Genomic DNA, 21,724 nt, shown 5'->3' on the forward strand with positions numbered 1-21,724 from the left:
TAGCGAGTCCTTGCCACCTCCCCTCACAGCTCTGACACACATCCACGTGGGACTTCTGGCCTCCAAACACAGAGAACCACTCTGTGGTACTCCAGCTCAGCATCCCATGACACTTGCACAGATGGCATCCTGAAAAAGTTGGAGCAGGGGGCTCCCACATGGCAGGTTTGTGGATGAGCACATCCCAGCCCTCAACTCCACAGTGCGATGCTGAGCGCTCTGGGGGACACAGTACTGTCACTGCCCCCTGCTCTCAGTGTCTCATCCTCCCAGGACCACAGCCTCCCCTATGGTCTCTCAGGGTTTCTGGAGTTCAGAACCGGACTGATCACACGAGGGAGGTGTGGTCTGCAAACAGCCTCACCAACCCATCTTCTCCCTGGTCTTCCCTGAGAAAAAGCTCAGAATGAGGGAGCTGGCTCAATCTTCCCACTTAGTACCAAGAGATCCCAGTTGGAGACATTCTTTAGCCTTTGTAGAGAGAGTCCGTGAACCACACTAGGCCTTGACACCTGTGTGTGGATGAAGCCTTTTCCTCCAGTGTTTTGAATGTTGGGAGAGAGGGCTGACATCTCACAGGGGAGGGCCCAAGAGGAAGGCAGCTCAGTGACAGACTTTGTGCTACCATCTCTCACCCAGGCCTGGCCCGCCCAGGTGTTTCATATACAGGGAGCCTTTCTCCTGGCATCACATCTCAGCCGAGGGTCTGGGTCCTCTGCAATGCCGTGGTTTCCAGGTGAGCGGAGCAGGAAGCCGGAAGGCTCCACTCACTCCTCTCCCGGACAAGCTGGGGGCAGGGTCTCCAAAATCCTCTCATCCGACGGTAACGGTGGTTTCTGACTGTTTCTCCGAGGCCTCATGAGCTCAGACAGGGGTGTTCCTACACTAAGTAGGTGAGCACTGAGCACACCATACAGATGTGCTTGAAGAATCACAGGAAGGCAAGACTCCTGCAGGCAAGCGGGCTGGTGGGTGGGTGAAGTGCAGCTGGTCATGGGTTGCTTGGTTCAAAAGTGAGGTGTGGGGGCATACAGTGCTGAAGCCTTGAAAACTGTACAGCACACGCGCGCGCAGGTGCACACGCGCGCGCAGGTACACACACACACACACACACACACACACACACACACACACACAATCATACAGCACTGTGTTTGTTCCGGTGCTGTGGGGGAGCACACAGATCTCTTAAGACACAGACGTGGAGATCACTGACAGTTCCTCAGAGCCCTGAGGCTGAGGATCCCTGTGCTCTGATTTTTTTCTCTAGTTGACTACCTAGCCCTGTCCTGAGAGGAAGGTCCAGGAACCTGTGGTCAGGGTGCTTTCTAGGAAGCAGGGGGCTAGCTTCTGGTGCTGTTGCATAACGTGAAACTAAGGGCATGTTGCTGCCAGCCCAGGCTTCTGACGCCTTGGATGCCGCAGGGCGTCATGGGCTGGGGGAGGATGGTTGAGTGTGTGGGTGGGTGACAGGGGAGACCCAGGTAGCTTCTACTATTCCTGGAGTCGTCCAAGGTGGGGAAAGAGCCTAGCTTGCTGAACTTTCAGCTTAGAGGTGAGCCACATCTCAGGACAGGGACTACCTGATTGCAGACACTGTGCTGATTTGTTCACAGCCTGGGGAGACTATTCTGTCCCTCCCTCTAGCAGACTTTATGGCACTAGGTTTGTGTGTGATGCTCTCAAGAAGAGTGGTGCCCCCTCTGTTCTAAGGGGTATCCCACTAGGATTGCTGATTCTAGCTACTTGTCTCCTAAGATTATTTTTTTCCCCAGAAAATACAAGGGAATGGTTGGCTGCTTTCTGAATCTAAGACTGCTTCACCTGGGTATGGGTCTGCTGACATCTGCCTTGTCTGGGTTTCCTACCCTCCTTGGGGTTTATTTACTCTGATGTCCCTCCAGGGACTCCTAGATGTGAAGCCATCTGCAGGTGCCAAGACCAACGGGGGAAGAAGACTAGGTAGTACTTTCAGGTGGATGCTGCCTCATGGCTTAGCTAAAGGGCTAGCTACCCTCAAAGCCCAGCCACAGCAGAGAAGGGGGTCAGCCCTCCTGGGCACAGGAGGTGTCTGTCACATCCCATCCTACAGCCTTGAAAGGTAGCCTTAGGGTTTCCATGGACTGAATCAAAGAAAGGAATCAGGAGTTCTACAAGCCCAGAAAGAGAGCGTATGGGCTGAATTTCATCACGGGGTGGAGTGTTCTAGGTTAAATAATGGACCCATTTGGGGAGGTATGTGCAAATGATAAGATCGACACCTCCTGCCTTTGTTTCTGTTCACTCAGAGATAGCTCTGCCTGTGGTGGGTTAGGGCTTGTTTTGTTTTGTTGTTGTTGGTTTTTGGAGAAAGGGTTTCTCTGTGTAACACCTCTGGCTGTCCTGGAACTCACTTTGTAGACCAGGCTGACCTCGAACTCACAGAGATCTACCTGCCTCTTCCTCCCGAGTGCTGGGGTTAAAGGCGTGCGCCACCACACCTGGCTAACCTGTGGTAGGTTTAATTATCATCTATCCAGGCAAGTGGGAACCATGTACTCAAAAAGTAGCTAGTCATGTGGGACACGGGAAAGGGACCCCTTCCTGCCCCTTGCTTCTGCTCCTAGTAACAGCAGTGTGGTTCTTCCTCATCCCCTCCCCCAGCCCTCTTGAGGGATGAGACCAGATACCACAGTGTTCGAGACCACACTTGATCTGGTGAGCACAGCCTGGGAGATCAGGCTGCCCTGTACCCGACCAAGATGTAACACGTGACCGTGGTGGACAAATGGCTTTACAACCTGCCATTCTTCCTCTTTCCCCACCCCCACAGGTGGGCAGGCTCTGCAGTTTTGAGGAGCCTTAGAGACCGGGCTTGCAGAGTGGCCTCCACAGCGCCAGCACAGAGGAAATCAGGAAGCATCTCATGTGAAGGTTGGGGCTGAGGTCACGGCCTGCTGTGACTGGTCTGCAGCTGCCTCCAGGGTTTCCTGGGCACCCGGAGATCATGCTCTCTGATGTGTCACTGCGGTCAGTCATGGCACAGGCCTGGGCCTGTGAGAGCACCACTTCAGTTCCTGTTGGACAATGAGTGCCTGTCCAAGAAGCGGCAGGCTTAGGTGGCAGCCAGGGATGAGCACACAGCAGCCTTGCTCTGAGGGCTCTCCGATGCAGCTCAGAGAGGTCCATGTCTGCATCACTAGGGAGGCCAGCCTTGCTGCAGCACTACTGACCCGGAATCTGACACTGCCTGTAAAGACCCCGCCCCCCAGCCACGGGAACCTCCCAGATGGAAGTCTGAAGGTGACTTTGCTTCTTACGGGGTATTTATTCATTGGTCCAGCGACCAGTCCCTCTCAAGTTACAGCCTGTGGGTGGGAGGCTTTGACTTGCCTGCCCATGTCCCACTTAAGTGAGACCTGCCACTGGGTGCCACCTGAGAACTAAGCGGGACAGTAAGGCACGCAACAGTCTACCCATGTCTGCTGCGGTAAGCCCAGTTGCCAGGTGACTCCCTAGCTCTTTGTTTTGAGACAAGGTCTAATTTGTAGTCCTTACTCACCTCCTGGAGCTTGCCACATAGCACAGGCTCTTGAGTGCTGGGTACTCCCTGTGTGAGCCACCATGCCCAGCTCTCCTCAGTTAGGAGAACCCCTCGGTGGGCTGGAGGGCAGCAGGGAGCCCCTCCTGGACCAGTTACAATAGCTGGCCTGCCTCCCAAGAGCCAGGATCCAGCCTCAGAATGGTAAGACACAGGAGCCAAAGGCGATGCTAACGTCTCCACCATTCTGTAGGCCACCCAGAGGCCAGGGAAAAGGTGACCAAGGGCCCGTGGTGGTACAGCTACCAGAGAAAAAGCCCCTTGAGGTGAGGAAGAGCTGCGGACAGGAAACCCCGCACCAACGCTGCTGTGGATGCTTGGAAACAATTTATTGAAACTCTTTTGAAAAGACAGCAATTTATGCCATGAACAGAACAAGATGCCGACAAGTATTTTCTAACCTGACCTCCCACCAAGCAGGCTTCTCTGGCCTCTGAGGGCTCTACCACTGTTAAGGGCAGTCCCTGCCTGAGGAGGGATGTGGTTGGCTCTGGAAGGTGACAGGGAGCCATGGACAGTTCCTGGGGCAGGGGAAGGGCCCCCTTCTGCCTGGACTGTCCTACATCTGCTGGGAGCAGCCACAGCAAGTGGCCAGGAGTGCGAAGATTTCTTCAGGGTCACCATCAAAAAGAAAACAGCAAACAAGAACCTCCTCCTCCTCCTCCTCAAAAAGCGAGTGGCTTGGGGACACCACCTGTCTCACACACAGAGGAAGCGCTGGCTATGCCCACTTCTCCTTCACTGTGTACTGATCGATCCCACACAAGTGTTTATTTTTGACTATTTTTTTTTAAAAAATATAACTTTGTAAATGCTCCATAAAAATACTGTTCTTCCTAGTCAAACACAGGTATTGCGGTATGAAGAGGAACTGCTTTGTCTTTGCTCTATAAAACGTGAAAAGATTATCACACAGGATAAGATAGAAAAACGCAGGGTTCCTAAATATCACAAAAGCCAGTACCAAATGCTTACGGTGGAAGCAAAGCTGGGGACCGGGTGGGCTGGCAGCCTGGCTGGGTGCCTCCTCCCCTGGTCCTGCTGGGGCACAGCTTAGGGCACCTCATCCTTCTCCACACGAGGATATCATGGCTGGGCAAGGCAGCCAACTGCTCTACCCCAATGGCCAGCACCTGCCTCTTGAAGCACCGAGGACCCAGTGCTGCTGGCCAGGACCCAGTGGTCCTGCTTGATGGCAGGGGGCCAGCTAGCCGGCATCCCAGCCCTGGGGGCTCTGAGACCAGCTCTCCTTGTGTGAAATTCCACTTAGCCCGGTAAGGCGCGTTCCCACGCAGGTGCCAGGGCAGGAGGGCCATCACCCCGTCCCTTGAGGCGGGACTGTGTCTGCGGCCCCAGACTTGAGGCGGGTGGCCAGGCTGTGCCTCAGTTCTCAGAGAGGGACAGAGCCAGGGCAGCCTGGAAGGCGGCTTCTTCGTCGATGCTGTAGTCCTAGAAACAAGCAGAGATGGGTTTTGGGAGGTTCCCAACAGCCAGCCCACTTCCCATGTTAGTCTACCCAAACACCTTCTGTGATCCCAAGCCTCCCTTTAAAAAATGTCTCAGGATGCGAGAGCCCCATCTACCTCTCCCAGTTCTTCCCCAGCGGGTTCCCAAAGTTATCCTAGGATCGTGCTACAGGCTGGCAGTCTGCAGATTTGTGACCATGAGGGGTGGTTTCACGGCCGAGTTGCTTTTTCTCTTCAGATAGTAAGAATCAGTTTCTTTGTCCAGCTTAGGTTCTCTGTGTGTATGTGAAGGCTTGTGTGTGACATGTGTGGATATAGAGGTCAGGGGGCTTCTTGTGTGTATGTGAAGGCATGTGTGTGACATGTGTGGATATGGAGGTCAGGGGGCTTCTTGTGTGTATGTGAAGGCATGTGTGTGACATGTGTGGATATGGAGGTCAGGGGACTTCTTGTGTGTATGTGAAGGTATGTGTGTGACATGTGTGGATATGGAGGTCAGGGGACTTCTTGTGTGTATGTGAAGGCATGTGTGTGACATGTGTGGATATGGAGGTCAGGGGACTTCTTGTGTGTATGTGAAGGCATGTGTGTGACATGTGTGGATATGGAGGTCAGGGGACTTCCTAATGTATGGGTTCCAGGGACTAAGCACAAGTCGTCAGCCTTGGCGGCAGGAGCCTTTATCCACTGACCCATTTTCCTGGCCAGGAACTGGGGTTTCTGAGATGAAAGGTCAGTCAGGGCAACAAGATCTCCAGCCCTGGGGACCAGGAAGAAAGAAACCCTAGTTGGCTGGAGGATGCAAGAGGTGATGGGATAAGTCTAGGTGAGGGGCCTGAAGTGGGCTGTACCCTCCTGACCCAGCTAGGGGGTGGACAGATGCTCCTGAGAAAGTCCTTCCAGCTTCTCTTCAGAATCACCGGGAAGTCAATACCTTACCAGGGACTCAGTCTCTGATGCTGCTACAAAACCAAGGTACTGCCTCAGGTGGCCCAGAGTGGTGACCAAAGGACCCAGAGCAGCTTGCCTGGTGTAAGGCTAAGCCCGTGACGAGTCTAGGTGCCTGGTGCCCTCCAGTGGCCACTGAGTCTTGGCGCTGTCACGCCTGGCAGGAGACCCTGAGGGGCGGCCAGGACACCTACCACGAAGGTATGTGGGTGGGGGCGGCCAGGACACCTACCACGAAGGTATGGGGGGGGGGCGGCCAGGACACCTACCACGAAGGTATGGGGGGGGGCGGCCAGGACACCTACCACGAAGGTATGGGGGGGGCAGCCAGGACACCTACCACGAAGGTATGGGGGGGGCGGGCGGGCAGGACACCTACCACGAAGGTATCGTAGGAGAATTTGTGCCGGTGCAGCAGGTGCTGCAGGAAGTTGGCGCTTTTGTAGCTGGGGTCCCCCCAGGGCATCGCCGAGCAGATGGGGCACACCTGGAACGAAGAAGTTGGGGGTAGCAGGGAGGGGCCTCCTCCCATGTCTGCCTGCCACTCACTCAGCCACAGTATGGTCCAGAGCACCACCACCGAAGGTGTCCACTGGTGTGTCCTACTCCCCGGCCAGGCCTGACCCCACGTCTCCCTCAGGCAGAAGCCCTGTGCTGCTGATGCTCACCACACGGTTGGGGTCGCTGCGGTGACTCTCCACACAGTGCTTCACCAGCTCCTGCTGATCCAGGTTGCGGGCTCCGCAGTATGGGCAAGCAAAGGTGGACCGGTTGGGGATATTGCTGGGGGTGGGAGGACATTGAGCGAGGCTAGGGCCGAGAGCACTCACCCCAGCTCCTCCCCAAACCTGCCTCCCCTCTGTGGACGGGCTGGCCCTGACCCATCCCCTGCAGCCTAAGGAGCACCATATGCCTTGTAAGAAAACTCCTGGTCCTCTCCTTTACCCCACCCACTGGACTGATGGGATATGGCCATGACAGAGGGGAGGGACTATACAGTCCTTGGCCTAGGAAATACCCTCACTCTGCTCATCTTGGGGCCCCATCCTGAAGGCTGCCTACCTGGGGATGGGCTGGGATGTGGGCAGCACAGGAACGAACTTGGGGCAGTTAGCCATCTGCTCCTGGACCTTCAGGCAGGAGGAAATGTGCACTCTCATTTTTGCCAGAGTCACCTAGGAGATGAGAGGAGAAAGCAGAACTGGGCAGGTCATGACCTCAGGCAGCAGGGACAGAGAATGACCAGCAAAAGCAGAGATCCATCCCTTCTGCTCTGAAAGCAACCAGAGGCTCTGAGCACCAACCTACACCCGAGGCTTCTGGAAGGGGCCTGGTGAACAAGAGGTCACACATGAAGACACACGGGTCTCTACAGAGCCACACAGACACAGCAGTGTTCATGGCTCTCAGGTAGCTGTACAGAGCAGGTGCAGGCCACTAACCCCCCAGGACAGGACAAGCAGGCGCCATGCCTGAGTCCCTAGAGAGGCCTGCAAATGGGAAGCTGTTCCAATGAGTGGAAAGGATCAACTCTTACTAGGTAAAAAAAGCTCACACCCCTAGGGAGAAACCAATGAAAGATCTCTCCTCTGACAAAATACTTTTTGTGGTGAAGATCACATTGCAGTGTGATCATTACCACCCAGCTGGTCCCATCAAGTCACCACGGTCACGCCAGAGTACACTGGCCAGGGGCAGCAGCCGAGCCTGAAGGCAAGGGATGGGGGACTGGCAGAGGATGCTCACCAGGGAGAGCTCAATCAACCTGGGCTCAGTGAGTAACCAGAAGAGAGCAGAATCCATGGCCAGCCTTTTCCTGAGGGTGGACACAAGGTCCTGAGCCCTGGTGCACACCAAGGCTGGGGGTAGACATTTCCCAGGACTGAGGGGGAAGGAGGACATGTTAACACACCAGTCTTGGCAGCTGGGTATAACACATGTCCTCAGCATCCAGAGTTTGTGCCCAAGACCAGCAAGGGTCCAAGAAGGTCCTCCTTGAGTCACAGCCAAAGCTGGGTATCCATGCAGGGAAATTTGCTTCCGAAGACAGCTTGAAAACTGAGATGTTCAAGTAGTGGGGCTACTTCACATGTGACACTGACCGGCTCTGACCCCAAGTCTCCCTCGGAAAGTCTAACCAGAGCACCCAGGGGGACCACAGCAACTGACAGCCTTGCTACTCCAGACCCAGGGTCGTTCCAGTTCCTCCACCTGCTGACCTTTAGGACACAGTGACCAGTTAACACAGCACAATGTATTAACTAGAGACACAGGGATGTCTGCAACACACACTGCAAGTGTACTCACAGCTGCTTATTTTCCTGGGAACAAAGGGAGAAGGAGGGGGCGAGGCAGGCTCTGGGGATAGGACGGAAAGAGGCCTGTAAGCCCCAGCACAAGTGGCAGGCCCTTGTGTGATGACACAGGGAACAGGGCCCATGCCATCCTTCTCGGGACAGACACTGGCATCGGGTGCAAGGAGCTCAGACTCAGAAGGCCCTGTCTCTGTCTGGCTGCACCTGCCACCTCAGAGCCCCCAGAACCTTCTTGGATTCCCCAGATTTGTCTGTCACAGCCTGAGTGCTCAGCCTGCATCTGCAGAATCTGCATCAGCCACGATGCAGAGCCAGCTGAGCCTAGGTCAGACAGCTGTGACGGCATTGCTTCCCTGGAGCTCTGACAGGGTCTGGCAGGTGGCTTCACACTGGAGCAGATGTGGTTACTCAACAGCCAGGGGTGTGAGCCCATGTACCCAGTTCCTCTACGGGAGAGTGGAACCCATGGGCGGAAGCTGCCCCACCCAGAGCCCCCCAGCCTCAGGAAACCCGAGCAGGGCGGGTACCTTCTTGTTGCAACCCCGGCAGGGTGCCTTGTAAGATGAGAGCTGCTTCTCTACATGGGTGGCCTTGTCCACTTTCTTGGGGTCGAAGGGCAGGCGGCAGAGCGGGCACAGAGGGGATGGCACCTGCAGACATGGCTGGAGGCACTCCCCGCAGAACCTGCAGGTGACATGGACCTGAGGCTACTTCCTCCATGCCAGCACATACAGCGTGGCTCCCCAGTTGCTACTGACAGTTCTGGAGACAATCTTATGCTCATGCCCCCACCCCCCAGCTGGGCATAGCTTAGAGGTGAGCTGTCCCTTCCGGCAGTATAGCCCTCCTGTATTTGGTAGATCCCCTGCAGCCTGTACCCCAAAAAGAACATCTCTGGGGCAGGGTGCCCATTTCTTTCCTGAAAGTCTCAAGATCATGTGGTGACTGACAAAACCTCAGGAATCAGGGTATTAGGCCAGGGGGCCAGGGAGTAAAGTGGACTAACAATTGTGGGGAACAAAATGCCAGGCCTGGAGCCCTGATACCACATGGTCAAAGCTGGCCAGGCAAGTCTCCTGGGACAGGGTCCTAGGCAGCAGGGCAGGGGTTCTTGTATCCTATGAGTCAAAGCTTGGTGACAGGAGGGACTATGCTTGGGTTGGCTTGGGTACTGGGCACAAACTTGGGACACTGAGGATCAGTAGGGGGCCAGTCTCTTGCTAGCATGCTCCCAGATGCCAGCAGCAGGAGTTCTGTCCTTGCCTGCCCACACCCCCAGATGGTGTTCACAATATCTTCCGTTCATCAGATAGATGCACACCAGTGGGTAACAAAAAGGAATGGAGCAAAATTGTGCAAGTTGATGGCTGTTCTTGGTTGTCAACTTGACTACATCTGGAATTAACTAAAATCCAACTGCTGGGCACACCTGTAAGGGATATTTTACTAATTAAATTGAAGTGGAAGACTCGCTTTTATTGTTTTGTTTTTGTTTTTCAAGACAGGGTTTCTCTGTGTAGTCCTGGCTGTCCTGGAACTTGCTCTGGTAGACCAGGCTGGCTTCAAACTCAGGGATCCACCTGCCTCTGCCTCCTGAATCCTGGGATTAAAGACCTGGTAGATATTTAGAGGTGGGTAAATCCACCTTTAATCTGGACCACACCTTCTGCTGGCAGCCTATACAAAGGACATGGGAGAAGAAAGCTTTTCTCTTTGTCTGTTTGCTCTTGCTGGCAAGTGCATTTCTTTACTGGCATTAGAGCCTACTTTTTTGGAATTCTGGCATATGCTGAAGACTAACTGAGACATCCAGCCTTGTGGACTGAACAACTACTGCATTCTTGGACCTTCCATTGGTAGACAGCCATTGTTGGGATTAGCTGGACCACAGCCTGTAAGCCATCCTAATAAATCAATCCCCTTTATATTATATATACATATGTATGTATATACACACAAGTCTATATGTATGTGTGTGTATATATATATATATATATATATATATATATATATTCACCGTATAAGTTCTGTTTCTCGAGAGAACACCGACTAATACAGATTTTGGTGTCAGAATTGGTTCTAAAGCAAGAGAAGTATAAGGGAGAATTTTTTAAGTATCTGGAATAGGCTTTCCAATTTGCTAACACCTATAGTTACTGAAAAGCTTGGAGAGTACTGAAAGTTCATGGTGTGAACTATTTTATAAAATTAAGGAGATAAATGGATTGATTATTCTGATTCACTAATTCTGAGAGGCAATGGATTTGGTGACTCTGTATATAAAACTTTTGACACCTTGTAGAAAAATAAGGGAGGACCCAATTAAAGCTGAGGACTTTGGACCTCAGATTCTCAAGTGTTTATCTCACCTGAGGAAGTAGTCTTTCCACCCTCAGCAGAAGATCTACTTCCACCCCAACTCCCTGAAACACTGCCTTTTCCACCTTTGACTGAAGAAATCCTTCATTGTCTGCTAAACCAGCAGTGACTTTCTCTAAATGAGATGCCAGGTAAGACAATACTGATGTTCCTTAGGGCCCATCGATAGCCGCCTCTAGACCTGTAACCAGACTTAAGTTTTTTTTTTTTTTTTTTTTTTTTTTGGTTTTTCGAGACAGGGTTTCTCTGTGTAGCTTTGCGCCTTTCCTGGAACTCACTTTGGAGACCAGGCTGGCCTCGAACTCACAGAGATCCGCCTGGCTCTGCCTCCCGAGTGCTGGGATTAAAGGCCTGCGCCACCACCGCCCGGCTCAGACTTAAGTTTTTAAGTACATACAAATGTAATTTATATGCTCCTAGAGGGGAGATAGGAAGTGTAGTCCATGAGAAGGTGCACTACACTACTAGAGAGCTTAATGAGTTTGCTAACTCCTTCAAGCCGAAGTCTGGAAAATACATGTAGGAATGGATTTGAAGGGTATGGGATAATGGTGGAAGAACATAAAACTGGGTCAGGCGGAGTTTACTGACATGGGCCCTCTGAGTGGAGATTCTAGTTTAATATAGAAGCTCACAGTTTAAAAAAGTTGACGTGTGCACAAAATCACAAGTGCTGGAGGCACCTGGAGGGGCACCGACTCAGCCTCCAGAGAGATGGCAACTTCAAAGACTGTGAGGGCTGCAAGAAGCCAGTGTCAAGTTTTACTTTTCCCCTGGGACTTCTCAGTAGGCTCTGGGGTGGAGATGAGGAGCCACGTTGGTCAGAAGGGATGAGAGAATCTTCTTGAATTTGCAGATGACTCAGCCAATGTCCCTTTGGCATTATGAGATCTCAAGAAGAGGTCCCTCTGCACTGAGGACGGCGGGCTACAGCCCAGGCAGTGTCAAAACTTCCTGCACTCTGGTTTTTGATGGAGCCACCACCTGGCAAGACATGTTTAACCAAGCTGAGAAGCCGGATCAGCCTGAGACCTGATGCTAGCACCGTGAACGGATTCTCAGAAGCACTTTTCTGCCGTCAAGAGGGGCTCCCTGTCACCTACCTCACCCCACAGATCAGGGTGAGATGTCACCAGCAAGCGCACACAAAGCCAGCCCTTGGGACTCCAGCAAGGAGTCCAAGATGGTCTCTGTCACTGGCCCTAAGATTTGGTGAGTTTGACAGCCAGCCAATCCCTGGGCCTCGTAAGATGGTGTATACAATGGGGCTCCATGACTGCCTGCAGGCAGTGTTCACAGCGGAACCCAGGAGTGCATCTGCAGGTGGTGGGCGCACAAAGCTGTGTAGGAACGTTACTCAGCCAAGAAAGGGAGTGGTGTGCCAACACACACTACCTGGAGGCAGACCTTGCAGTGGAAAAGAGGACAAGCCCAACCCAAGGGTCATGTGGTGCACAGTACCATTTATATGAAATGTGTAGCATGAACCAATCCAGGAAGAGAAAAAAACTGGTGAGTAGCTGCTGAGACTGTGGAAGCAGGTGAGCACTGGCTTCTTTTTTGGCCTGGGGAATGTTCTAAACAGTGCTGAAGGTTCTGTAACTTTGTAACCAATGGGTTCTATTAAACTAATGGGTTGAATTTTTTTTTGAGACATGGGGCTGGAAAGATGGCTCAGTAACTCAGTGGCTAAGAACATTCCTGACTTTTCTTTCAGAGGATGTTGGTTTGACTCCCAGCACCCACATGGCAGCTACCAAATGCCTATAACTACAGGCCCAAGGGAATCCAACACCATTTCTGGCCTCCACAGGCAGGGCATGCATGATGCGCGCACGCGCACACACACACACACACACACACACACACACACACACACACACACACGTGCGCGCGCAGGCAAAACGCCCATAAACAAAACAGTAAGTTTTGATGTAAGGTTTTACTTTGTGCCCCACACTGGGCCTTATACTCATACTGTCCTATCTCAGCCTTCCGAATACCAGGAGTGCTACCAACCTCCAGGTAGGAGCCACCAGGTCTAGCTTGGTGTCCACACTCTCAATGAGCAAACTGTGCAACACTGAATTCTACCTTGAAGAAACCCACAGGGAAAGCAAGGGAGTGGTGGGGGGGGGGGGGGGAAGTGTCCCAGGCAGCGCTGGGAAGAGGAGGTCTTCAAGGAAGATGCTGGTGTAGACAGAGAGGAAGGGGTCATTCTCCTCTAAGAATGCAAGAAGTGTCAAGGACACTGCTTGTCTACAGGGTGACTCTCCCTGAGTCCAGCCCCTAAGGAGAGGAGAATGAAACATGGGCGCAGCTCTTGGCCTAGTTTCCAGGGCACACTTCTCACACAGAGAGTTCCTGCCTGCATCGACAGAGTCGAGAGATGGGCAGCTTCCTAAGACTGTCCTCATCCCAGTCACGGCTCCGGTGTGGCCTCAGGACAGTTCCTTGCGCACACTTCTACAGGGCTTGGCTGGCAGGCCTTTTGCAGGTACCTGCACCCTGAAAGCCCTCCCCACATCCTCTCCCTCTCTGGCCCAGGTACGAGGGCGACAATTCTGCAGGGTTTGACTCACAAGAAAACCTCAGGAAGGAAACTGCTTCTGGTCAGGTGGCTCAAAGATGTGAATTTTTAAAAGCTGATGCAAAAGCTTAAACCTCACACTTACTTAAACACAGGCTACATCCAACAGACGCTGTAAATTAAAGGTAGGTGAGAACAGCTGGGGAAATGGAACCAGCAAAGAAAGTAGGACTACCTTTCCAAGGTGAAGGCTGTCCGGAAAAAAAGCTTGCAGAAGCAGCAACAGGAACAGTTTTATAGGAAAGATGCTTTTCAATCCTATGTTCTACCTTGCCCAGGGGGACAGCCTATTAAGACTTCGGGAAGGGGTGGGGGCAAATATTGCTTGGTGAAGACTAGGAAACTAAAAATATAGCGGCCTGTGTGCATTCAGTGAAGGGGCTGGAGGCAAAGCTTTCAAAACTGACAAGCCTCCCAGAATATACCGTAAAATGCCTACTCATGCATGCGAACAACAACAAAAAGGGTCCTGATCAAAGGCTTCCTGCTAGAATGTTACAGTAGCATTAGACTGAGTAGGAGCTATGCCCTTACAAGACAATTCAGCAGAACTCTCCTTTGGGAGCGGGACTCCAGTTCAGCCTGACACGTGGGGGTGGGATAAGGGGGTGGGGGGGTGCCAGGATGGAGACAAGGTCCTTGCCTCCTCCCTGTATGACTAGCAGGCACCCACCCACCCAAGCAGTTCCAGTTCCCTCTGCATCAGAGCCTCCAAAATCAGCTGCCTCTGTTTGCAAAATGCCTCCCACCAATCTGGGTGCACCTTGTCCAGCCCCAAGCAGTGAAGAGCCCCACATCCTCGGCAGCGTGGCCCTCTACTGAGAAGTCTTCCTGCCCTTTTCCAACTGCTAATCTCAAGAGCTGTACTGTGGAGAGGTCATGGAGCAGACGCTCTATCTTGGCTCCCTCCCAACCAGGCTGGAGCGGTGAAGGCCTGGAGCACCGCTCCCTCCCGCGAGCAGTCACGTCCTCAAGTTTTTGTTCCTGAAACACGGAGGAGGAGCCAGATTGGGGGAGGTCCTGGCTCAGCTGGGCACCCAACAAGGTGTTTGGTGTCCCGGTCCCGTTAGGCCCTGCTGCCGGGAAGCTTCAGGTTCAGAATAGGCCAAGTCCTTCAAAACAAAACAGCATCAGGCTCCAAACGAGCCCCTCTCCTAACTTTGGGGAACTCATTTCTTTGGTAGTCAAAAGGAGCAGACATGGGGTGGGTAAAAGTGGATTGCAAAAGCCACAAGTCATTTATTTACAACGGCGCGCCCGATCTCTACAAGCCCGAACGCCCGCGCTTGGCGCAGCGACCGCGTCCGCCACCCTCGGAGCAGCCGGCGGCCGTTGGCAACGCTCGGGGCCGGGGCGGGTGCAGGGCTTCCTTCGGCCCGGGTGCGGGGCGCGCGCGCGGCCGGCGGGTAGGGGCATGGCCTGCTCCCCCGTGTCCCCGTGCGGCCGCCCGCCACGACCCCGGCCGGGACCCCCCTCCCGCGGGCTCCCGGCGCGCGCGCTCACGTGTGGCCGCAGCTGCCGATGGCCACCGGCCGATAGTACACCTCCAGGCAGATGGGACAGCTGAACTGCGCCTCCAGGCCGCTGTCGCCGCTCGCGGGCCCAGCTGGCGACTGCCGCTGCTGTGCCGAGGCCACCAGGCTGCGGAACATCGCCATCCCCGGCCAGGCCGCCGCCGCCGCCGCCCCCTATCCAGGCCGGGAGGCCGGCGTCACTGCCGCGACGGCGCCGTGCTGACGTCACCGCTCGCCCCGCCCCCTCCGCGTTGCGTCACGACAGCGTCCGCTTAGCGCTAATGTCATATCGCCGCGCCGAGTCTTCATTACTGCGGACCTGTCGAGCATCTCTCCATGTGTCAGGCCGGTGAGGACTACGCGGGGCTGGCTCACCGGGAGCCTCCGCCCGGGCCACGGCCGGGGTAAGAGCCTTCCATAACAGGCCAGGGACAGCCCTCTTCGGCCCGCGTAGCCACCGACCGGCCCCGCGCCCTTAGGGTCGCAGCGACCCGAGGGCCTCTTTGAGTCGGCAGCTAGAATTAAGCATAGGCCCTGGTGTGTGAGCCAGGCGCTTTTCCTGCTGGCTTAGGCTGGGAAGCGAGACTCTGGCTTCCCCAAGTTCGCTGCGGTGGGAGAATTTGCCATCTATGTTCTTATTCTCTCCAAAGCCGGGAGCAGAAATGTGTGAAGTGCGCGGAAGGCCAGCCGGTGGTGGTGATACGAGCGGGAGATGCCTTCTGCAGGTGAGACCTTGGCAGCCCTCCTTTCCAGGCTTGCTTCTTCCTTGTAAGGGAACGGTTACTTTGTATGAGCTTGTCACATTGGCCCTGACCACGAGTAGTGGTGGGAACCATTGGTAACGACCCCCATCCTTTAAACTAGGCTCACGCCTGTATTTCCAACTCTTGGGATTCCGTGACAGGTGAATTACCTCAGATTTGAGGCCAGCTTGGGGCTACAGAGAGACCCTGTCAAACAGAACCCCACAAATTTCCTTGATGGGCCTAGTGGTAGGAAGATCTCTGGGGAAGCTTATGGAGTGCTCAGATTTGAGGGAAAGGTGTGTTGAAAGACAGGCATTTGGGGCAGTTGGAGTCCGTCCAGGGCAGGTCAAAACATCCTGGGAGCTTGGGCAGGAAGCTCTGGGTGGGAGTTCCTTCTTTCACGGGATGCCTGTTTATCTGACTGCCATAGAGATTTGGAAGGAGAGCTCCAGTCTTCTCTGGATCTTTGGACAGGAACAAGGGATTATTCCCATGGGGACCACAGCAGAAGGACTCACATTTTATTTGTGACTTTAATGGGTCCCTCACACCTCTTTTGGATTACAACTGTTTTAATGTTTGACTGTTTTAACAAGATCTTTAGCTCCCCAAGGGCAGGAACATGGATCTCTGGTGTTATTCCTTTAATACCTAGTGGTATTAGCAGTAGCTTTGTATAGTGTATGTTTGTTGAGTGAATGGTGATTTCACATTTCTAAGTCCCTTTGAATATCTGAGTCTGTTTTTTTTTTAAAGATTTTCTACAAAAGATTCTGGTGGAGGGGGCAGAAACTGATTTCCAGAGTCTTTCTTTTCACCTACCATGTTTGGGGAGCCCAGATTTGAAAGAAAATGTAGTGTTCCCAGGAATTATAACCTGGGCAAGGTAGGTACTGATTTAACAACTTAGGGTAGCTGCGAATGAGGACTGTTCTGTCAAAGAGGGTTCTGAGTTCTCCCTGCTCCCCTTTGCACCCCAGAGAGGCAGTGCTTCTGTCTGTAGGGGCTGAAACAGATCAACATGTTTTTGAAAAGGCTTTGGTGATTTCACCCAGCTCTAATCTCCATCCAGCCTTTCTTTTGCCAACTCCTTCCTAAGCACTCTGCAGCTCACATTTGATGGGATCTAGGTAGAGCCCTGGGAGTCACAACCAGGAAAGCTCCTCCATCCAGCTCCCTCACCAGGCTCTGCCAGAGTGTCTGTGTGAAGATGTTGCCTCTGAGGGTGGACACTGCCAAAGAGGGACAGTATCACCCATGATGGGGTCTCGGGCTGGTGGACAGGTGCAGAGCAGCCTCTCTTTGCATCTGTTCCAGGGATTGTTTCAAGGCGTTCTATGTCCACAAGTTCAGAGCCATGCTTGGGAAGAACCGACTCATCTTTCCTGGAGAGAAGGTACACATGGGGGCTGGGGGCTTGGCTGGCAGCCCCTGCTGTCTTCCTGTATGCACATTTCTTCAGCCAGCCTGCTGTCTCTGGACTTTGGGGCTGTCTAAGAAATGAAGCAGACTTGCTCACGTTGAAGATGCATGTCCTTGCTGATGCTCTCTCCCCACCCCAGGTGCTGTTGGCGTGGTCTGGGGGGCCTTCGTCCAGCTCCATGGTCTGGCAAGTTCTTGAGGTACGTCTACACCATCCTCTGGGCCTAAGCCTCTTTCCTCAGCCTACACTACAAAGTTTTTGGTTGACACTAGACAGAACCCCCCACCCTGGCTGGGACACCCATAGGATCTCACATGTATATTCAGCTGGTGTGCAGTCCAGAAGCCCTGTGCAGGGTCCCCGGCTACATCCCTGTTTGGCTGCATTTGTTAGGACATAGTATCACAGTTTGGCCAGTTATGACTTGTGGGCAGAGAGAAGTATTTGCTGAAAACGGGGAGGAGTGGCCTGGGTAGAAGGGGGTGGGGCAGATAGACTGGGGACTCAAGCTGAGAATGCCTGACACTGCTGGGGGTATGCAGGGTTTCCTTGAGGGCCCGGCACAGAAGAGGGACCTACATGCTCTTTTTACTGTGGGACACCAGCTAGAGGGGCCAGAGTGGAGGCTGTGGTTGACAGAAGTCAGTGGTCTGAGCTGAACTTGGTCAGTGGCAGTGCGTTCCAGTGGAATATCCTGTGTGGTACTTGTGGGTTTTTTTTTTTTTTTTTTCCTACCTGCCAGTCCCCTAAACCTGCACGTGTGGAGGTGAGGTAGCTCACCATGGAGCCATTTGTCAGTGTCTGATACCTCTCCTCTTGGGACTCTGCCCCACCTTCCATGGGTTGTCACCTCTGTTCTTACATACCAGAGCACTTTCTGAGGGTTCTAAGGTGCCCAGAGGTTGTAAAGTGGCCCCACCGCCCCATGGTCCAGCTGGTTGTCTCAGGCTGCTTAGGTGTCAGAAACAGACTGGAGAGGGTGGATTCTGAAGTTTCTGATAGGACAGGACATGCCCTCATATGGGAGGGAAGACTTGCACCCACATCCCTCCTGTGGGAGCAAAGACTTGGGCCCATACACACCCCTCTGAGGAGGGGAGACCCAGGCAGTTTTGTCCACTGTCTGGAGAGTCTGAAGTCCAGAGAAATGCTTTTGGCCAGGTCTGAACCCTGACACTTCTCTTCCAGGGCCTGAGTCAGGATTCTGCAAAACGACTACGCTTTGTGCCAGGAGTCATCTATGTTGACGGTACGTCTGGCCACTCCCTGTTCAGCCCCCAGTGGTGGGCGAACCCCAACAGGCCCTTCAGGGGACAGAGTGGGGACAGAGTTGTATTGAAGGGCCCAGGGGTTGAAGAAGGTGAGTTTAGAGCTGGTCTTTGGGGATGAAAGACCAGGCAGTTTCTTTAGCTGTGAGGGGAGCCTGTTGGAAAACACCCAAAAGAAAATGTCATTCCTGCTCTTACAGAAGCTTTCTCTGAAGAGCAGACCTGGTGGGACTTCATGTGTGGCACTGACCACCTCAGCCTGTTCCACCAGGCTCTTCCTCCATGACTCCTACATACTTTCTACCTGGGTTTTACAGAGGGAGCGGCCTGTGGCCAGAGCCTAAAGGACAGAGGGAAGACCTTGGCTGAGGTGAAGCTGATCCTGCAAAACACTGGCTTCCCATGGCATGTGGTTACCTTAGAGGAGGTAGGTGGGTCTGCCCCTGGTGGGGACCTTGGAGGGGATACCCATCAGAGCCACATGCTTGCTTACTGGAGCCGCCATCCTGTGGGCCTCTTGCCCTGGGCCTTAGGTTTCCAGCCGTTCTGGAGGGCAGGTATGGGCCTTGGACTCAATGTCCCTTTTTCCATCCCGGAAGGTGTTCAGCTTGCCGCCATCGGTGCTGTGCTCTGCTTCCCAAGAGCCAGCAGGGACAGAGGAGGCCTACAAAGCGGCAGTGGACAGCTTCCTGCAACAGCATCGCGTGCTAGGGGTCGAGGGCTGCGCCAGCCCAGCTCAGGGGGAGGATCAGCCACACCCCTCCCCCAGCCAGGAACCCCCAGGCGTGGCTGGGTCCCCTGCAGCTGCTCAGACTGAGGCCTTGTCTAGGTTGTTCACCTCCATAAAGACTCTGACAGCCAAAGAGGAGCTGCTGCAGATGCTGAGGTGAGCGCCCCACCCCCGCCCTCCCTGGCTCGCAGGACTCCAGCTCCAGCTTCTGTAATTCACCCCGTCACAGGACCCATCTGATCGTGCATGTAGCCCGAACCCATGGCTACCGCAAGGTGATGACTGGGGAGAGCTGCACCCGCTTGGCCATCAAGCTTATGACCAACCTGGCCCTGGGGAGAGGAGCCTTCCTTGCCTGGGACACGGTATGCAGGGCCTGAAGGCCAGGGCCTTTGTCCTCCTTCATTTGAAAGCCCCGTTGGGTTATCCCGGGGCCTTCCAAGTCGAGAGGCCTGGGACCCAACTGTAGATGGTGGCGGCAGTGTGAAGAGGTACTGCGAGGATCTGAGCCCCACAGTGTCTGCTCCCTAGGGCTTCTCAGATGAGCGGCATGGGGATGTGGTGTTGGTGAGGCCCATGCGGGACCACACGCTAAAGGAAGTGGCCTTCTACAACCACCTGTTTGGTGTTCCCTCTGTCTTCACCCCAGCCATCGAGACCAAGGTGGGCCTGTGGAGGAGAGCTGCATGGGCTGGCTGGGGGCATCTTCTCCACACAGGGTCAGAAATCCCTGGTGCATTGTTGGGGACTGGAATCCTTGCCAGCCAGCTTTAGCCCTTCCCTTAAGGCTGGCCTCGAGGCCCCAGCTGGTTCTCTGTGACCTTAGCACCTGCTGCCCTGCCTCTGAAAAGGCCAGTAGCAGTGTCCGTGTATCCAAGGGTCCTCCAAGCATGCCTTGTATCCTGGGAGACCAGGCTGGTACCCCTAAGGAGGTGGTGTGGAGGGAGAGGTGTCCCTGAGGTGAAGGGGCGGGCGGCAAGATGACCTATCACCCACACTGTGTGAATCCTGTGCTGGTCTCAGTCTCCTCGGGCTGGCCATGTGAAGCCCATGGTACTTGCTTTAGATGCCCCTCGGCCCTCTAAATACCCCATCTGATTGTCCCTAGGCTCCAGAAAAGGCTAGCATCCACCGGCTGATGGAGGCCTTTATCCTGAGGTTGCAGACTGTGTTCCCCTCTACAGTCAGTACTGTGTACAGGTGTGTGTGCCACTGGGGGTGCTGTGGAGCCTGCTGCTGCTCTTGAGGGGAGCCGAGCCCATGGCGGGGGCATACTTTTTACCTGTCCCTGTTGTCTGTGCACCTGCCCATAGGACAAGTGAGAAGTTGGTCAAGGCCCCCCGGGAGGGCTGTGCCACTGGCCCCTCAGGCCACAACTGCCTGCTCTGCATGTGTGCACTGGACATTGACACTGCTGGTACGTGCAGGGCCTTCTTGGAGTGCTGTGGGGGTGGTTATTTGGCCGCCCCAGGTCCCTCAGCCCCTCTCTATTGCAGACAGTGCCACGGCCTTCGGTGCTCAGTCCTCCTCACATGTCTCCCAGATGCTGCCTGCTTCGACTAAGATGCCTACTCCACCCTGCTGTGGTGCAGGGGAGGGTCAGGCCCAGAGCTACCACAGGGCTGTTGGCAGGAGGTAAGACCCTGCCTGTGTCCTGCCCTGTGGGCGGGTGGAGGGGGCAGGAAGACTGGCCTTAAACAGGGTTCGGAGTGAGACCAGGCACACAAGTTCAGTTCTGCCTCTACAGCGGGGATGTCCAGGCCTGCATCATAGAACAGCTGTGTTACAGCTGCCGGGTGAACATGAAGGACCTGGTGAGTGGCTGTCCATCATATGTCACTGTGAGCTGTCCCCACTGTCCCCATGGTTTCTCACACTGCCATCTCTTGTAGCCTTCCCTGGACCCATTGCCACCTTACGTCCTGGCTGAGGCTCAGCTCCGCAGCCAGAGGTAATGCCTGCTCTTTGGGGAGACCTCTGGGGAGACCCCGAGGACTGGTTCTCACTGCAGTCTCCCTTAGGGCCTGGGTCTCTCAAGAAATCCAAGAGTATCTGATTACAGACAATGATGATGAAGAAGAGAAGGAGGAAAACAGAGCTGAGCCTGGGCATACCCAGCCATGCACACCCATCAAGCAGGAAGGCGAGAACACTGGCCTTGGTCTCTGACTGTCCGTTTGTATAAATAAAATGTTTTTACTTAGAAAACTCTACAGTACTTGTGGGAAGGGAGAGCCAGGCCCCCAGACCCAGTGTGGCTAGTCCTGAGCTACACTGGGCCCCCAGCCCAACAGGCGGGGACACAACAGTTAGGGACACGGTGTCCCTTTGACAGCAGCATCATCAGGGCTTACATGGGCCAGGAGGATGTGTCACAGCTCGTGGCCTCAGGCAGCTCCGCTCCTGTCCAAGGAGCTCTGTCAGCCCTGGTGGCCAGGCTGCCCTGGGGCAGCTCCTTCATTCCCGGTGCCCAGGAGCCAGGCTCCTACTCCTTCTCACGTGTCCACTTGATCATGGTCTCTGGTGAGCGGTACAGGAAGATGAGCTTGGCATATAGCTCCTCCTCCAGCTCCAGCTCCCGGGTCTCCCGCACCAAGAAGATATCCTGGCACAGCTTGAGGATGCGGTCCACACATGGCAGCTCCTCGAACATGATGGAGTGTGAGATATCACTGAAGAAGCCCCGCATAAACTTGCCGACAACCAGCACAATGGACACATACAGCCCCACGATCCTGTTGGGAGAGGCACGTGAACTAGGACCA

The 21,724-nt window shown here is 54.3% G+C and overlaps 3 protein-coding genes across 8 annotated transcripts in view; 1 reads left to right on the forward strand and 2 right to left on the reverse strand.

The window, feature by feature from the left end:
• Positions 1–3,890: 3,890 nt before the first annotated feature.
• Positions 3,891–14,936, reverse strand: Rnf166 (ring finger protein 166). 3 transcript variants are annotated; one of them, XM_076572238.1, is made up of 6 exons: positions 14,782–14,936; positions 8,837–8,993; positions 7,057–7,169; positions 6,663–6,777; positions 6,374–6,481; positions 3,891–5,029 (listed from the first exon to the last, which is right to left on the reverse strand). In XM_076572238.1, exons 1-6 carry the CDS (start codon positions 14,934–14,936, stop codon positions 4,964–4,966), a joined length of 714 nt encoding a protein of 237 aa, XP_076428353.1. In that variant the 3' UTR covers positions 3,891–4,963. The 3 variants fall into 3 exon arrangements, with proteins under 3 accessions (XP_076428353.1, XP_015861400.1, XP_076428354.1); XM_016005914.3 differs by lacking the exon at positions 14,782–14,936 and adding an exon at positions 14,042–14,598; XM_076572239.1 differs by lacking the exon at positions 8,837–8,993 and having other exon boundaries at positions 14,782–14,912.
• Positions 14,937–15,016: 80 nt separating this feature from the next.
• Positions 15,017–21,167, forward strand: Ctu2 (cytosolic thiouridylase subunit 2). Of its 2 annotated transcripts, XM_016005916.3 has the most exons (16): positions 15,017–15,196; positions 15,443–15,517; positions 16,295–16,424; positions 16,856–16,934; positions 17,101–17,160; positions 18,150–18,210; positions 18,547–18,656; positions 18,829–19,115; positions 19,189–19,324; positions 19,491–19,622; positions 20,068–20,159; positions 20,273–20,376; positions 20,456–20,594; positions 20,707–20,773; positions 20,852–20,910; positions 20,981–21,167. In XM_016005916.3, exons 2-16 carry the CDS (start codon positions 15,505–15,507, stop codon positions 21,126–21,128), a joined length of 1,617 nt encoding a protein of 538 aa, XP_015861402.1. In that variant the 5' UTR covers positions 15,017–15,196; positions 15,443–15,504; the 3' UTR covers positions 21,129–21,167. The 2 variants fall into 2 exon arrangements, with proteins under 2 accessions (XP_015861402.1, XP_006987450.1); XM_006987388.4 differs by lacking the exon at positions 16,295–16,424.
• Positions 21,130–21,724, reverse strand: part of Piezo1 (piezo type mechanosensitive ion channel component 1 (Er blood group)) — a 68,451-nt gene continuing 67,856 nt past the window's right edge. For all 3 annotated transcript variants that reach the window (XM_042277809.2, XM_076572237.1, XM_006987389.4), the window contains one exon: positions 21,130–21,694. In XM_042277809.2, the coding sequence (XP_042133743.1) occupies positions 21,445–21,694 (250 nt within the window). In that variant the 3' untranslated portion in view covers positions 21,130–21,444. The remainder of the gene's footprint in view (positions 21,695–21,724) is intronic.

Source organism: Peromyscus maniculatus, chromosome 5, assembly GCF_049852395.1.
Source record: "Peromyscus maniculatus bairdii isolate BWxNUB_F1_BW_parent chromosome 5, HU_Pman_BW_mat_3.1, whole genome shotgun sequence".
Lineage (NCBI taxonomy): Eukaryota > Metazoa > Chordata > Mammalia > Rodentia > Cricetidae > Peromyscus > Peromyscus maniculatus.